The sequence below is a fragment of the Periplaneta americana genome, chromosome 4, assembly GCF_040183065.1.
Source record: "Periplaneta americana isolate PAMFEO1 chromosome 4, P.americana_PAMFEO1_priV1, whole genome shotgun sequence".
NCBI classification, from domain to species: domain Eukaryota; kingdom Metazoa; phylum Arthropoda; class Insecta; order Blattodea; family Blattidae; genus Periplaneta; species Periplaneta americana.
Window position 1 is genome coordinate 29450356 of NC_091120.1, and position 18593 is coordinate 29468948.

General features: G+C 37.3%; 1 protein-coding gene across 1 annotated transcript in view; it reads right to left on the reverse strand.

The window, feature by feature from the left end:
* Positions 1 to 5050: 5050 nt before the first annotated feature.
* Noc2 (Nucleolar complex protein 2) overlaps positions 5051 to 18593 on the reverse strand; it is a 37237-nt gene continuing 23694 nt past the window's right edge. Inside the window, exons 7-13 of the mRNA XM_069823076.1 lie at positions 18061 to 18249; positions 17120 to 17239; positions 15489 to 15620; positions 14179 to 14394; positions 10266 to 10523; positions 6156 to 6274; positions 5051 to 5391 (exon numbers count right to left, since the gene is read on the reverse strand). Of these exons, the coding sequence (XP_069679177.1) occupies positions 5247 to 5391; positions 6156 to 6274; positions 10266 to 10523; positions 14179 to 14394; positions 15489 to 15620; positions 17120 to 17239; positions 18061 to 18249 (1179 nt within the window). The 3' untranslated portion in view covers positions 5051 to 5246. The remainder of the gene's footprint in view (positions 5392 to 6155; positions 6275 to 10265; positions 10524 to 14178; positions 14395 to 15488; positions 15621 to 17119; positions 17240 to 18060; positions 18250 to 18593) is intronic.

Genomic DNA, 18593 nt, shown 5'->3' on the forward strand with positions numbered 1-18593 from the left:
CCACTAAACTTCACTGAAAATGATGTTGATGCACAAAACTTAAATTCACACTAACAATAACTGAAACAAACACTCATTATCTGGTGTGTCCCCCTCTGGCCATAATTACAGCCGCCATTCTCTCAGGCATGGTTTCGATTAAGGTTATGATGTCTCTCTGGTCGATATTGTCCCATTCCTCTTTGAGTGCCGCCCGCAAATCACCTAAGGTCTCCGGAACATGATTACGATCTCGGATACGTCTACCCAATCTATCCCAGAGATGTTCTATAGGGTTTAGGTCGGGACTCCAAGCTGGCCAGTTGAGACGAACAATCTCCAATGCATCAAGATACTGTGATACACAGCACGCTGCATGTGGACGAGTATTGTCATGCATGAATATGAAATCATCTCCAATAAATGGAGCAAAGGGCACGACGTGATCGACGAGAATCTCGTTGATGTAGCGGTGTGCGTTGAGACTACCATTCTCGACAATCACCAATTCCGTTCAGGCCTCCATGGAGATGCTGCCCCACACCATCACGGAACCTCCACCGAATGGCGTCCTTGCAGACAATGTGCACTCTGCGTACTGCTCTCCAGATCGTCTCCAGACTCTTTCTCTACCATCTGGGGATTTCAGGGAGAACCTGGACTCATCAGAGAACAGCACACTGCTCCACTGCTGCATAGTCCATTGGGCATGCTGACGAGTGAACTGAAGACAGTCGGCTCGGTGCTGTCTAGTCAGATCTGGTCCCGTAGCAGGTCGTCGTGATAGAAGATTTTGTTCTCCAAGGCATCGTCGAACAGTCCTCTCGCTCACATTAACACCCCGCACATGTTGTAGTCGATTTCGAGCTTCAACTGCTGTGGTATGGCAGTTTCTTAGAACCTGGCTGACGAGAAATCGGTCATCTCGGGCTGAAGTCTTCCTTTTTCTGCCAGATCCAGGTTGTCTGGAGTAACTCTGTGTTTCCTGGAATTGTTTCACAGCCTCTTGCATTGTGGTGTATGGGGGGCCTATGGTAGCAGCGGCGTAACGGACGCTGCATCCATCATCAATGAGAGCGACAGCTCTGGCAACGTCTTGGGATGAGAGAGACATTGTCTGAACTAAACTTACTGACGAAATGCCAAACAAACCATTTTCGACAGTTGTTATAGATTTTCAGAAAGGAAAGGAAGCAATAAAGAAATAAAACCTCTTCAATTGTTTATGATGACCTACCCCTCATGTTCAGCACAGAAACACTCTCTTTCGTTGTTAGGCGATAAACCGAAAATTAATTGGTGTGAAAGGCGTGAATTTACATGCTGAAAGTTCATAAAAGTGTATTTTTTAAATTTAGTACGATAACAGTTATGTTATTTCTGAGATCACTTCATAATTTACATTTAAACTTGACTTTTAGTATTTTTTTCAAGTGATCGGTTTTTTTTGCCGGTCAGTGTATTACATCGGGGACAGAACTACTAGAGGCTTCAGTGACGTCACTACAGAAGAACCCACACACAGCAGAATTGTTCGTTGCACTACAAACTGAAAACGTTGACCACTTACTTTCACTGATCCAGCTGCGCTCTCACAATACAATAACGTCTGTTCAGAAAATGTTTTACAGCTGAATGGTACCGTATACCTGCTAGTGCGGGAGGAGGGGGCGGTCGGACAGTAAAAGTAACCGTCTCCAAGCTTCTAGATGTTCTGTCCCCAGTATACCAATATTAAAGTAAATAACTCTACTCATACAGTACCTTCAATGTGACACTTAGTTGCACACAGGTGGCTGATCCGTGGTGGAATCATTGACAGTGCAAGCCTCATTTCTTCATTGATGGATCTGAGTCTCTCCCTCTTTGATGTTTTAATTTCGTTAACAAATGTAGTTTCAATTTACTGTGAACCATAGCAGCATTACAAAGTTTTTCACCACACAACACACTCGGGGAATGGACATGTTTTGTCACCACACCAAGAAAACCCGTAAAATAAATAATTATTACTATATTGCTGGTGCACTACTTTTTGTTTCTTTTTTTGGGCTCAATGCTTTCACTACTTGCACTTGCAGAAGGAACTTGTCCATCTTGAAAGTATAAAATAGTTTAATAGTAATAGAAAATAGTAAAACTGTCTAACAACTACAATTTTTCGCGACTTCAGAGCACAACACTGTGATAATTGTAACTATTGTTACAATCAGCCATCCAAATGACCAATCCTATTTGTCAAAATTTTTTCTCACACCACCTTCTAGCGAAATTTTAAATTTGGAAAAATCATGCAGAAACATTTCTTGAAGAATCCTCTGCTAAGGGTAATCTGACAGGTTTATTGAATCTGTATGTGACATTAAGAGAGTTTAGTAACTCAGATATACTGTCTGCGAAAAGTGTAAATGTTTTAAAAAATGTCAGAGGGGGAGGGATTGGTTATTGTCGGTTATTATAACAAACATCTTAAGGTTGTGAAGCTGTCAGTTATTATAAGAAATGGGAAACTTCAAACCTGGCGACAATTCCTAGTCAGGTCAGTCAGGCTCTCATCTTCTGACAAAGTGGCAGGCAATCTATACTAATAATAAATCTGTAGCCGAAATTTTTCTGGTAATTTTCGATTTTCCAAAAATAATTGGTCCTAACATATATAATTAACCACCCTGAAACCAAAAACCGCTTTTTTGAAATTTTTGTTTGTATGTATGTCTGTCTGTCTGTCTGTCTGTCTGTCTGCCTGTCTGTCTGTATGTTTGTTACCTTTTCACGCGATAATGGCTGAACGGATTTCGATGAAAATTGGAATATAAATTAAGTTCGTCGTAACTTAGATTATAGGCTATATGGCATTCAAAATACATTATTTAAAAGGGGGGGTTATAAGGGAGCCTGAATTAAATAAATCGAAATATCTCGCTTATTATTGATTTTTATGAAAAATGTTACATAATAAAAATTGCTTTAAAAATCATTTCCGGTAAGTTTTATTCTTTGAAAAATTTTGATAGGACCAATATTTAATGAGATAATTGAGTTTTAAAATTAAAATAACTGCCATCTAAGGCCGTGTAATGAATTAAAAAACAAATGACTTCGTCTATAAGGGGCCTTGGACAGCAACAATCGAAAGCTATGAAAGATAGCCTACAGATAATGTTTCTGCGTTTCTATGAAGTAATATCAGAAGCTTAATTAAACGATTTGTATAATTAATTATTAATTCACCATTGAAAAGTGTAGTTTCTCTAGATGGACATAATACTATAATGTTATCACAGTAACTCCTGAGTGAATCGAGGACAGGTAAGATTAAAATAGATTCTTATGCACAGAAAACTTGATAGGCTATTCTGTACATTCGTTTCCTGTATTTCCTAAAATAATTTTTATGACCAATTGAGTGGTTTCTGGATCAAAATGATCGCATTTTAATTTTTTAATTAAATTTAAATTAAGTAACATAATAAACGATTTATCCTTCTATCAAACACGAATGTTCCCTGGATCAAATGTCCTATTTTAATTATATAATTACTTTATATTTATTTCTAACGGGTGCAGCGGAGAGCACGGTTACGGCTAGTAAAGTAATAAAATATGTTCCGAAAGGCCTGGGTATGGTACACAAAACATACGGTAAATGTTACAAAGAAATGCCACCATAGCCGGAGCAGCAGTAGAGGCAAGAATACAAAAATTAATATATCAATAACCAAACAATGATACAACAATGTTGAGTAAATGGGATACAAGGGATAGTGAAGTGCATTCCATAACCCCTCCTATCCAATTCCCATCCTCAACCTGCTCGTGGTGCAACCTGCTTTTACAAATGAGGCTCTGGGGACCGGGTAATGGCGGTATAACCACACCATCAGAAATGGAGTAAATGCTATTTCATCTCTTATGCTGGCCTGCCACGGCGTAGAAATGTTCCACAAGTGGTGCTTGTGGGAAAGGTCGGTGGACTCTAAAACTCCTCCCGGCCAGGTCCGATGGACCCATTAACCAACGACAGGTGTGGCCCTCCAGTCATACTGGGGGTTTATGTGAGTGGGTGATGTAATCACCATTACAAACAAAAAATTGGTGTCCACTTAAAAAACGGTTACACTTATGCTAATTAACCTAATGGCAAATCCTTCAGACTGTGAAGTTCTACCTGATGGATACACCACAGAGAAATATTGGAGAGCAAGAACGCTAATGGCTTCGTTGCCAAAGCTCGGCATTAGATAACAACAACATGTTGAGTAAATAAATTACACTTCATTTCTTTGACAACATAAAATTCACAGCATGTAATAAAGAATAAACAAGTAGCAGCTTACTTAAAATAGACAATTTTATTATTTTTGTGCTGCATCACACCCGTTGCGAAACACTGGCCTGCTCTATATGTATTCGCGAATATTATTCCATGTAGTCAGTGTTATCGCCTATTCTATAGCTGTATTCACGCCTAATATTCCATGCAGTCACTCTTTCAGTATTCCATGAAGTCTCGCCCACACCATAGCTAATGTATTCACGCCTATTATTCCATGTAGTCAGTGTTATCGCCTATTCTAGTATGTGTATTTGTATCTAGTATTTCATGTAGTCCATGGATTTGAAAAGTGGATAGGAGAAGAATGGAACGTGTGAAATGGACAGAATAAGAAATGAAGCTGTATTGGGAAGAGTGCGTGAAGAAAGAATGATGGTGAAACTGATCAGGAAAAGGAATTGGTTGGGTCACTGGCTGAGAAGAAACTGCCTACTCAAGGAAGGAATGGTGAATGGTGAACAGGAGAAGAGTTCGGGGCAGAAGAAGATATCAGATGATAGATGACATTAAGATATATGGATCATATGAGACAAAGAGGAAGGCAGAAAATAGGAAAGCTTGAAGAAGACTGGGTTTGCAGAGCAATGAATGAATGAATATATCTAAATGTAGAGAATACGTGGAAACATACAACAATTGTCATAACAGTAAGTTAGTTTGGCACTCTTCGTAAGATAATTTTCTAACTTGGGTTTAAAATATTCCAAGGTTTGGCAGCCCTTCACTTCAGGCGGCAGAGAATTCCAGTGATGAGAAGTAGTAACAGCGAAGGATGAGGAATGCAGAGATGATGTATGGAGTGTAATTTCTGGCATGTTATCACCTTGTGATCGAGCATTGATGTTATGACAGCAAGAAAGAGTATGAAAACGGACAATAAATAAGAGAGGAATGTTTAATGAATTCTCAATATTTGCGAACATAAATTCTTTTATTCAAAGTCAGAAAGCTTCAGGTCTTCAACAATGTCTTCTCCACCATCAACTTCATTGTCTGCACTCTCTGCTGGAGCAATTTGTGCATTTTGCCGCCTATTTCCTCCACGTGTGCCTTGTTTCTTTTTATTTGGTGGTGTACTGTAACACAAGACTTTATTCTCAAATGCCTGGCATTAGAAAACAACATAAACTGCATAAATTTAGTAGACCTACAAGTAGTAATTACTGATTAAATTAGACGGATGTGTCTTCCAGTAGCTTTCCTAAGTCTTTGAAAGACAATGACATGAATACCCCATCGTTCTTTTAAGAGCTTCGAGGTAATTTTGTTAAAGAATTTCACACAGTTTACAGAATGCACGAAATACAACCAATTATATTTAGTTTCCCATCATTTTTTATATTTGATTTCACTTCTATTTAATTCATTAACTCACCAGCAACAGCACTAGATGAAGATAACACAGATGGAATTACTGGTTCACAGATTTTACTTTCACTTAAAAGCCAATTGAAAATTTTCTTCATTAAATGCAATGGATACAATTTCTATTGACTCTTCAAGACGTTTTTTTTTTTTAAGAAAAGTAAACACTGTCTCTTGTTTTGCCATCATACACTGAAATATTTATATTTACTGTATATGCTACGACTATAGTCAATAAAAATAAAGTAGCAGACAGCACACGTCGATGAAATCATAATTAGAAGATTATGGGGAGCACAAATTCAGAGATGTAGTGGCAACCCCTAACTAAATAAGAGTTGTAGAAATAAATATATCACATTATATAAAGTATAGAGGCTGTAAACGCCCACAAATCAGTAGCAAGAATGAAGATGGAGCTACATGGAACAAATATGGTGACCTCGACAACCATTAACTTGGCATTAAAACTCACCTATCAGTAAATCCTATTTCTGTATCAGACTCATCTGATGATGGAAACAGCTCAACAGGACCTTCATTCTTTTTTGTGATGGGACGTTTCTTTATTGTAGGGATGTTGTACTCTCCCAGCTGAAACAAAAATTCGACAATAATTTGCACTGAAGCGTGTCAACAGAGGTGAATGTGTACTGTCACATAGTTAGCTCACTTCTAGGTTCAATATAGATTGATCGTGAGCTGTTACTCAGTTTGTTATTTAACAATGTAAGATTGTTCTCAAATAATGATCACCAAAAATTATAAAATAACGAAATTAATAAATAATGTCATAAAAAAAAATGATGCTTTCTAGAATAATACATATTTATTTTCAGGCATCTTATTTATAAAAACTGTATATTTCTCTTTCCCTGTCCCTTTCCAGATCACATTTTTCTTCAGATATGACGTCCTACTAGATATATTTGAACTGTTACTGCTAGTTTACGAAGTAATGGTATTGGGGTGGGAGGGGAGGAGATGGTAGTGAGGAATGAGTGTGCAGAGAAAATGAGCCCAACATCCCAATGAGGTTCACGTGGAAAGCCAATACTTGAAACTTTTAGCAGACAAATATGGCTCACTCGTCTGGAGTAGCCAGGCATAATGAACCCAACAGGGAGGCAACTCCTCTGGTCTTATCTTTTTACCCTGATGATGCAACCTGTGTGTAGCGCTGAAACATTGGAAATGGTATGTTCCAGGACACGGTGGAATACCCGAAAGCCTAATTCTGATTACATTCATCATGAAAGACTACAAGCATATATAAATACGACAGAACTCTACATGTAAAAAAAAAGACACATATAGTCTAAGAGTTCTATGAGATTATATGCTATTCCATGCATGTCAATTGTTTCCAAAATTAAAAACGCACAAAGGGCACAAAAAAGGGTCACAGATTAGTGGGAAATGATGGTATGATCAAGTAATGAAGCATGGTCCTGGATTCACCGATAAACCATGTTGGATGTGGCAGCATCAAAATGAGGATCCCGAACAAAAGTTTATTTCTGGGAGGAAAAGAGCATGGAAAGAGACAAGGGGACGAGAGAGGAAAAGTGTGTGGAAAGAGATAAGGAACTATAAAGAAAAAGAGCGTGGGCAGTGGCAAGAAACTAGAGAGAAAAAGAGTGTGGAAAGAGAAAAGGAACTAGATAGAAAAAGAGCGTGGGAAGTGACAAGGAACTAGAGAGAAAAAGAGTGTGGAAAGAGGTAAGGAACTAGATAGAAAAAGAGCATGGGAAGTGACAAGGAACTAGAGAGAAAAAGAGTGTGGAAAGAGATAAGGAACTAGATAGAAAAAGAGCGTGGGAAGTGACAAGGAACTAGAGAGAAAAAGAGTGTGGAAAGAGATAAGGAACTAGATAGAAAAAGAGCGTGGGAAGTGACAAGGAACTAGAGAGAAAAAGAGTGTGGAAAGAGGTAAGGAACTAGAGAGAAAAAGAGCATGGGAAGTAACAAGGAACTAGAGAGAAAAAGAGCGTGGAAAGAGGAAAGGAACTAGAGAGAAAAAGAGCATGGGAAGTGACAAGGAACTAGAGAGAAAAAGAGTGTGGAAAGAGATAAGGAACTAGATAGAAAAAGAGCGTGGGAAGTGACAAGGAACTAGAGAGAAAAAGAGTGTGGAAAGAGGTAAGGAACTAGAGAGAAAAGGAGCATGGGAAGTGACAAGGAACTAGAGAGAAAAAGAGTGTGAGAAGAGGTAAGGAACTAGAGAGAAAAAGAGCATGGGAAGTGACAAGGAACTAGAGAGAAAAAGAGTGTGAGAAGAGGTAAGGTACTAGAGAGAAAAAGAGTGTGGGAAGAGGTAAGGTACTAGAGAGAAAAAGAATGTGAGAAGAGGTAAGGAGCTAGAGAGAAAAAGAATGTGAGAAGAGAAGAGCTAGGGAACTAGAGAGAAAAAGAGCGTGGGAAGTGACAAGGAACTAGAGAGAAAAAGAGTGTGGAAAGAGGTAAGAAACTAGAGAGAAAAAGAGCGTGGGAAGTGACAAGGAACTAGAGAGAAAAAGAGTGTGGGAAGAGGTAAGGTACTAGAGAGAAAAATAGTGTGAGAAGAGGTAAGGAGCTAGAGAGAAAAAGAATGTGAGAAGAGGTAAGGTACTAGAGAGAAAAAGAGTGTGGGGAAGAGGTAAGGTACTAGAGAGAAAAAGAATGTGAGAAGAGGTAAGGAACTAGAGAGAAAAAGAATGTGAGAAGAGAAGAGCTAGGGAACTAGAGAGAAAAAGAGCGTGGGAAGAGGTATGGTACTAGAGAGAAAAAGAATGTGAGAAGAGGTAAGGCGCTAGAGAGAAAAAGAATGTGAGAAGAGAAGAGGTAGGGAACTAGAGAGAAAAAGAGCGTGGGAAGTGACAAGGAACTAGAGAGAAAAAGAGTGTGGGAAGAGGTAAAGAATGTGAGAAGAGGTAAGAAACTAGAGAGACAAAGAGCGTGGAAAGTGACAAGGAACTAGAGAGAAAAAGAGTGTGGGAAGAGGTAAAGAATGTGAGAAGAGGTAAGAAACTAGAGAGAAAAAGAGCGTGGGAAGTGACAAGGAACTAGAGAGAAAAAGAGTGTGGGAAGAGGTAAAGAATGTGAGAAGAGGTAAGAAACTAGAGAGAAAAAGAGCGTGGGAAGTGACAAGGAACTAGAGAGAAAAAGAGTGTGAGAAGAGGTAAGGAACTAGAGAGAAAAAGAATGTGGGAAGAGGTAAGAAACTAGAGAGAAAAAGAGCGTGGGAAGTGACAAGGAACTAGAGAGAAAAAGAATGTGAGAAGAGGTAAGAAACTAGAGAGAAAAAGAGCGTGGGAAGTGACAAGGAACTAGAGAGAAAAAGAGTGTGAGAAGAGGTAAGGAACTAGAGAGAAAAAGAATGTGGGAAGAGGTAAGAAACTAGAGAGAAAAAGAGCGTGGGAAGTGACAAGGAACTAGAGAGAAAAAGAGTTTGAGAAGAGGTAAGGAACTAGAGAGAAAAAGAATGTGGGAAGAGGTAAGAAACTAGAGAGAAAAAGAGCGTGGGAAGTGACAAGGAACTAGAGAGAAAAAGAATGTGGGAAGAGATAAGAAACTAGAGAGAAAAAGAGCATGGGAAGTGACAAGGAACTAGAGAAAAAAAGAGTGTGAGAAGAGGTAAGGAACTAGAGAGAAAAAGAATGTGAGAAGAGGTAAGAAACTAGAGAGAAAAAGAGCATGGGAAGTGACAAGGAACTAGACAGAAAAAGAGTGTGAGAAGAGGTAAGGTACTAGAGAGAAAAAGAACGTGGGAAGTGACAAGGAACTGGAAAGAAAAAGAGCGTGGGAAGTGACAAGGAACTAGAAAGAAAAAGAGCATAGGAAGTGACAAGGAACTAGAAGAAAAAGAGCGTAGGAAGTGACACGGAACTAGAAAGAGAAAGAACATGGAAAGTGACAAGGAACTAGAAAGAAAAAGAGCGTGGGAAGTGACAAGGAACTAGAAGAAACAGAGTGTAGGAAGTGTAAAGGAACTAGAAAGAAAAAAAGCGTAGGAAGTGACACGGAACTAGAAAGAAAAAGAGCATGGAAAGTGACAAGGAACTAGAAAGAAAAAGAGCGTGGGAAGTGGCATGGAAGTAGACAGAAAAAGAATGTGGATAGAGACAAGGAACAACAAAGAAAAATAGTTTGGGAAAAGACGAGAAATAGAGGGAGAAGAAGAGTCTGGAAAGAAACAAGGAATTAGAAATAAGAGTGTGGGAAGAGACAAGGAATTAGATATAAGAGTGTGGGAAGAGACAAGGAATTAGAAATTAGAGTGTGGGAAGAGAGTAGGAACTAGAGAGAAAAAGAATCTGAGAAGAGACGAAGAACTAGAGAGAAAAAGAGTGCGGAAATAGACTAAGAACTAAGAAGGAAATGAGTGTGAGAAGAGACAAACTTAAGGGGAAGAAGAGGGTGGAAAGAGACAAAAAAAGGTGTTGGAAGAACAAGCCATGACAAAGAGAGATAAAGAGTGTAAAGAGAAGCAGAAAAGGGGATATGGGATGAGAGGAGTAAAAGGGAGTCAGAGTGTGGTGAAGAATGGGAGATGGTGTAGAAGGAAGAAAGAAAGAGAGAGACATAGATGAGTAAGACAGTGTACCTTGTCATTGTCAGTGGCCCGCTTGGCCTGCACCCGCAGGTTCATTTTGTTCCATGATTCATAGAACTTGGCGAGTGGAGTTCCTCCTAGCTTCAAGTTTGTCTCCCATGCATCAATGGCCTTGCGATCACTCAGCGAGAATGACACTTTGCGACGTTCAGCTTCCACAAATCGCGCATTTGCTTCGATTTTCTCCAGCACTTGTCTCATCTTTCTGGTATAGTTGGCAGACCTGCACTGCTTCAGAAACTTCTTTAGCTGGTGCAAGAAAAATAAAGCCAATAAATAATTTTCTGTGTCTAACAGGACAAGTAAAGTTAATTGATTAATCAAATGCTCAGAACATCAGATTTTCTCCATTTGTTTTCTAACTACTATTCCAGTAAATGTCTGTTATGTTATTAACATTTTTGGGCAAGTAAAGTAAAAAGTAAATCTACTCCTTTCAACACAATTAATTAAAAAACAAAGAATACCATTTATCCAGGATACCACCTTCGCTCGAATAAGATCTGTACCCTAAATTCTGTATCATTCATTTAGTGTTCTGCCCAAGTGTATGTCTTTCACTGCAAACCCAGTCGTTCCTATTTTCTGCCTTCCTCTTTGTTTCCTCATATGATCCGTATATCTTAATGTCGGCTATCATCTGATACCTTCTTCCGCCCCGAACTCTTCATCATTCCTTCCAGTGCATCCTTAACTTTATATAATTACTACAATATCACTAATTTCTAATGAACTATTAATAACAACATACTACTAGGGATCTGCAAAATTCGCATTTGCGATAACGCGAATTATACAGTTTTTCTACAAAAATATCGCGAATTTCTCCAATTTTCCGCAAAATATGGCGAATTTTATGCCATAAAAATAATTTCTGAACATTATCAAGTGCAAAGACAGGAGATAAAGCACAGTGGTGGATTTCTGAGTGCAACTGATAACAGTAATAACCAATCTTGAAGGATAAAATTATCCTACTTCTCATCTTCTTTATGAAGAAGTGGGAAAACTGATGTCACAGTTCAGATCTATACAGCACGGTGAGTTTCCTAGCAGGTCTCAGTACCAAACATGCAGCTGCTCTTAAAGTGTCTTTTAGGCAAGTTGCTTGTAAGATGCTGATGAACTCAATGTTCGGATGTCTCAAGATCCAGCAAAGGCAACTTTTAAAGAGTTTGCTATGGTATATTCCAAAACTGTGTTACTAAAGGAACTTAATCCATCTCTCCTGACCAATTTTTAGGAAATTTCCTTCTCTTAAGGAATTAGATCAGGACGAGTTAATGTCAGGATTTCGTGAACTGAAAGATTGTATTGATAAACGTGGCTCGAAAAACGAATTTGACATGATGACTGTATTAAAAGCAGGGAGTGTTTCAAAACCAGAATTTTCGTCGAAATATATGGAACTAGAAGGATGCCTTGTGAAAATGTGGACTGTATACATTTTTTGTCTTGCTATAACAATTTCTGTAAACGAACAAATTTTAAGGAAGATTAGTCTTGCTATTCTGTCAGCTTTTTAAAGAGATAGGTTTGGAAGTAAATCCCGAAAAGACAAAGTATATGATTATGTCTCGTGACGAGAATATTGTACGAAATGGAAATATAAAAATTGGAAATTTATCATTTGAAGAGGTGGAGAAGTTCAAATATCTTGGAGCAACAGTAACAAATATAAATGATACTCGGGAGGAAATTAAACACAGAATAAATATGGGAAATGCCTGTTATTATTCGGTTGAGAAACTTTTATCATCCAGTCTGCTGTCAAAAAATCTGAAAGTTAGAATTTATAAAACAGTTATATTACCGGTTGTTCTGTATGGTTGGGAAACTTGGACTCTCACTTTGAGAGAGGAGAATAGGTTAAGGGTGTTTGAGAATAAAGTGCTTAGGAAAATATTTGGGGCTAAGAGGGATGAAGTTACAGGAGAATGGAGGAAGTTACACAACACAGAACTGCACGCATTGTATTCTTCACCTGACATAATTAGGAACATTAAATCCAGACGTTTGAGATGGACAGGGCATGTAGCACGTATGGGCGAATCCAGAAATGCATATAGAGTGTTAGTTGGGAGGCCGGAGGGAAAAAGACCTTTAGGGAGGCCGAGACGTAGATGGGAAGATAATATTAAAATGGATTTGAGGGAGGTGGGATATGATGATAGGGAATGGATTAATCTTGCACAGGATAGGGACCAATGGCGGGCTTATGTGAGGGCGGCAATGAACCTCCGGGTTCCTTAAAAGCCAGTAAGTAAGTAAGTATTCTGTCAGCTTTTGCATTTAAAAGCTAGATATAGTTACGATACATCAGTTAATGTAAATAGAATGTGTATATAATACTAGATTGTAAATAAGTTATTTTTAAGTAACACCACTTTCGGGAAAAATAACCACACTTTTTGACAAATGCGAGGGCTGATCAAGAAAGACTGAGATTGATTTTTTTTTTTCACAGACATTACTCTTTTTAAACATTTACATGATCTTTTTCAAAGTAGTCCCCTTCTATTTGACTTCACTTGTTATAACATTTCTTCCAGTCCTTCAACACATGATGTAGGCCATTCTTTGTCTGGTTCTTGAGAATTTCCTGACATTTCTTGAGCAATGCTTTTAGTCAAAAAATATAACCATTCCTCGAACTATTTTCTAATAGACAGAAGTTCAAAACTTCTATTCTTATATTATGTTCTGATACAATACCAAGTAGCAGCTCGCTATAAAAAAAATAGGTGCAGTGCTGCTCACACACACAAATCCATGTTATTTTACAATGCTTTTCCTTGTGTGAGATCAGAAATCAAGAAATAAATACAGAGTGATTTATATAGAACTGACACATTTCTTTCTTTAATTATTCCGTTGGAAATTCATTCAATGACCCAATTTTAGCACCAAATTAAGTAGAATGTTCTGGAGTTTCGATTCCTTGTCACTAGATGCGCAGATATTTATGTTTTATTCCTATTGTTGGCAGCACTGACCCAATTTTAGCACCAAATTAAGCAGAATGTTCTGGAGTTTCGATTCCTTGTCACTAGATGCGCAGATGTTTATGTTTTATTCCTATCGTTGGCAGCTGTTTTCGACATTTTGTGTCAACGTGAAAATGCAGTACACATTAAATCAACGACTCTTCCTTGTGAAGCAATACTGGATTACGAATTCAATTACAGCTACTCAAAGAGCATACCAGAGAGAATTTGGTGTTCGCAATCCTCCCAAAAGAAACACAATACTGGGACTGGTAAACAAATTAGAACAACTGGATCTCTGGTGAGTGAAAAGGGCCAATATTTTTTAACCAGACTGTGAACACTGCAGAGTACTGACTGATTTTCATGGAGTTTGTTGAGCAACTGGACGATGTAGAGCTGAATCAAGATATTTTCAGCAAGATGGCGCTACATGCCATACATCAAATGAATCCATGGAACTAATTGCAAGTTTCTTTGACGACCGAATAATTTCCAGGAACCTGTGGCCACCGAGATCTCCGGATTTGACAACGCCGGACTTCTTTCTATGGGGTTACTTAAAAGACAGGGTTTACGCCACATGTCCCCAGACATTGGATGATCTGAAGCACAACATCACACAGGAGATTCAAGCTATTGACAACAGAGTCCTCCAACGAGTGGCCAGTAACATGGAACGACATGTTGAGTTGTGCCTTATGCAGGATGGAGGACATTTTCAACATTTACTATAGAGGTAAATAATCTCCCAAAATTCCTCTACATTTTAGGTATAATAAGTTGTCGCTAGCACAATTCGCTTTGAAACAATTAATGAAAGAAATGTGTCAGTTCTATATAAATCACTCTGTACAAACAATACACTTGCACAATTTTAATATGTTTCAGAAATTCTGTGATGGAAGTACTCATACCTGTATAACAGCTGGCACTACTGTGTCCGGAAAGCTGATAGTATGTGATTCACTGGCCAAGTATTCGAGGAGTTGCTGGTACACTTTCTCTATGACAGCGTCCTTAAAACCATTCTCCTGGAGCTGAGACTTTGACAGCCGCAGAATACAAGAGAAGTCGAGAGGCTTCATGGACACTTTCTTGTGTGGCTTGTTGAAGTTGAATCCATTAAGTACCTGCAGCAAGAGAACAACTGTATATTCTACCTATTGTTGTGCACATTACAGTGAAATATCATTGTAACAAATAACAAATAAACGAAATTTATCTGTTAAATAAGTATGTCAGTTTAATGTTATAAAAATACACTCAAATAATAAAAAATGATCGGTATAACAAAAATCCTACGAGTCAATCTACATGAAACTGAACACTTAATAGTACATTATGCAACGAGCCTATAATGGTAGTAATTAAGACGCGAGTATGTTTATGAAACGAGCGCAAGCGAGTTTCATAATTTTCATACAAGCGTCTTAATTACCATTATAGTCAAGTTTCACATGACTTTTTATGCTCGACCATATTTCTAACTTGAAATTATTCATAAGTATTCATGTTATTCTTATCTGACTGAAGAGCAGAACTGACCTTGTGCAATACCTCGTAAATTGTGAGATGTGCGCAGACGCGAAAGTATTGATTTTTTCCGAGAAACAAATTTCGACATTGACCTGGATATAATCTAGAGAGTAAAATAAACATTAATCTTGATATAACCTTGAAATTGAATTACACATTGAAAAACGAGATGACAAATTGAATTTATTTGAATATTATTTACAATTAACGCTAATTATTAATCTAATCTCGTGCTAGTTGTTTTTCGATTGCATATCCGAGAATAATCGATACTTGCGCTTTCATATTGCTACAATGGTATTTTCTGATTGGTGGAACACCTGAACTTTAATGAATAGGTGTACTTTAAAGAGGTTCATTAAAGGGCTGATACCAGGTGTATAATTACTACATTTCGGCATGGTCGAGCATAAAAATAACTACATTTTTATAAAAGGTTCAAACTTTTTTTTATGCATTTCGTACATCAAAGTAGCCACGCGGCGTCTATTTTAATCTAACATTATTTCTTACAAGTCCATTAGCATTCAAATTGTTAAGGTGTTTTATGAATGCTTGTTTCTATTAATCTGTATATCATATAGATTTAATTCGTGATACACAAGTGGATAGATATATGCTAATACTAGGGTAGAAGCTCTGGGTGAGAGCAAGGATAGATAGATTACAACAAATCCTGAAATTTTACCTCCAACAGGAATGGCAGAATGGGTATGAATGTAGCAGTCTGTTTCGACAATTGTATCAGCATCTGCACACAATGGAAGCGCAGAGGGTAGTATTGCGCTGTGGGTACCAGCTTTATTGTGCCAATGATGACCTGGAAACAGAAAAGATGTGTCGGCTTAACTGCAAATTATAAATTGTATATTTCCGTTTGTATTTAATGATATTATTCTCCCTACAATGCTCACACTTCTCTCGCCACAAAATAGAGCTGTGCCTTCGTAAACTCATTAAATGTAAGTTAAATGTGTTCGAAAACAGACAGGTATTTTGTGGGAGCCCTGTATTACATAAATGGATGTCATTTCGCTTCCAATTCTAAAATAACTAGTGGCTTGTGCAGAAAATTCTGCAAACTAAGTAAATTAGACGTTCAAATAAAAATTTTTCAGATTTATTTTCAATAAAGAATACCAGACATTTTGAAAGTTATTTTCTTCCATAATAATGAAACATATTCCCTCTGAATCTTTCTTTTATGCCAAATATTTTTTCTTGAACCTATCCACTTCAAGTTTTGAGTTTCAACGCGAAAACGCAAGTAACAATATCAGAACAATCAGTGTGTTTTTCATGTGTGTATAAATAATAGCTAATTCAGGTCATTGTGAATTGTACGCGAAAGTTAAAAAAATGTCAGGTTTGCTATGCTTTCGAACAATAAACATAGCATCTTGGTATACCAGCTGAATGGAGAGCTTGAAATGTAGAGGGTAAAATCATTTCATCCTGTTAAGAAATCTTGCTGAAATGATAGGGAGACTACAAAATTTTCTAGGTCTCTCATTTTATCAGTCTCTCGAGCCAATACTGAAGAGAATGACACATATAAATATCTACACCACACTGCCATTAAGTATATGAAAAAAGACCCAATCCCACTTCATTATTAACTATAAAAATATTTCATTTTTAATAACAATATTATTATCTTACGTAAGTTTTATAGTTATATAGCCTACTACTACATAGCTGCCATTCAGTAAATTATAGAAATGAAGATCTAATTTCATATATTCTCTACATCTACCTACTTATATAACCCCAAAAGTTTCACTTTCACATCATTAATATAGTATTAATACGTATAATTAATGAAAAATAGTCGCATCAAGGCATTAATTATAATATTTAATTTCTAATGGTAATAATGTCATCAAACCATCTCAAATATTGTAGATTTTAATATCCAGTACACAGCTGTAATAAAATTACAAACCGCAGAATCAGACCTGTAAATTATTTTTTGTAAGCCTTGAAGTTTTTAATAACCAATTGAATTTGAGGTCTAAATATGTTGGCAATCCTGCAGGTCATGGCCTTCGTGTAATAGCCTATTGTTTATTGTAGGCTGTTGTGTTTTGTTTTATTCTGAAATTATGCAATTAGTTCTCAAAACTGACGAAAGATGGATTTTGGAAAATATGAAAATTATGTACGAAAACTAACGCTTCACTGAAAGTTACTATTTTTCTGAAAAACTTCGGGTTCTAAGCTTCAAAATGAGGGGACACTCATTAAAATCCGTTCAGCCATTTTCCCGTAATTACCATTACCAGTTCAAATTATGTATATAGATGCGTCATTCATTACCTGTATGAGAGGATAAAGTAGAGGCTGCAGATGAGAGCGCTGAGCTGTGGCTGCCAGTACCTCTGTCCACAAGTGTAGGGACTGTATGTACTGCCAGTTGTACACGGACTGAATAGTTTCCTGAAAATAGCATCCAAACACCACGTCAGACTTGTTAGAAGTGGAAGCTGTAATAGTAATATGCGTTACAAGAGCGGTATGTTGAAGTTTTCATGTTCGAGGAAAAGTTTGAAAAAGCGAAACATAGTTGAGCTTTTTTAATTTCCGAGAATTGAAAGAAAACATACCGCTCGTGTATCGTACATTATTTTGTGCGAAGATCGTTTCTTACATACCTGAAAGAGGAATTTCTAATTAGTTTCAATGAAATCTCCATCTTGGTTTCTGTTCAATGACGGCAAATTTGGAAAACAAAAATATCTATCTTCAACATTGTTGCTTTAAAACGTTTTCTGTGTTTACTATACTCTAGCAGGCCGTGATATACGTCTGTCTTCTTTTTTTCCCCAGTCTATAAATCTTGTTGATTTTTTCACGGCTTTCTTAATGTTACTTGCATCACGAATGCAGTAACTTTAGTGGAGTTGTAGAGTTTACTTAATTTTTGCAATTATTTAAAAACAATAATTAACAGTGCAATTTAGGTGAAATTGCAATGGTAAGTTTCCAATTTATAATTATTACCATATTGAACGTCTCTAAAAATAATATGTTAAAAGCCTAAAGCAGTAAAATCAATATGTCACTTAAGCGGTAAGAAGAGGGAAATTGTTATGTGTGTTACGTTGGGAATACTGAATGTGGTATTTCACACTTACCGCGTATTGGTTTTGTGTGGAAAGCAAGCAAATACGCACGATCTCACACAAAAGTATTTTAATATAGGCCTATCTTATAACTTCATCAGATGAGCAGCTGGCAGACTGTCCGATATATCATACCTTTTTGTGTATTGTAATGCCATTGCGCAGATGTATTGCTAACTGTCGCACATACAGGAAGACATGCTGGTATGAAGCTGCTTCGTCCAGTGCAAACATTTCTGCCAGTGACCTTCGCATGAACTGCACAGATGGCAATGTTGTCGGCGACATGAACTTGCAGTTCCTTACATACGTTAAGTACATTGTCTGCAACATATCATGCAATTATTATTATTAGTCCAGTTGTCTAACAGCTAAAAACATTGCAAAATATGAGAGAGAGAGAGAGACTTTTTCCTCCATAGCAGTACATATGTTTTTAGAGTGGATTATGTATGTAATCCAATTTTGGGTGGATTACATATGTACTGTGTGTATTACATATGTAATCCAAATCTGTTTGGATTACATATGCAATCCCAATCTGTATGGATTACATATGCAATCCCAATCTGTATGGATTACATATGCAATCCCAATCTGTATGGTCTGTATGGATTACATATGCAATCCAAATCTGTATGTATTACATATGCAATCCCAATCTGTAT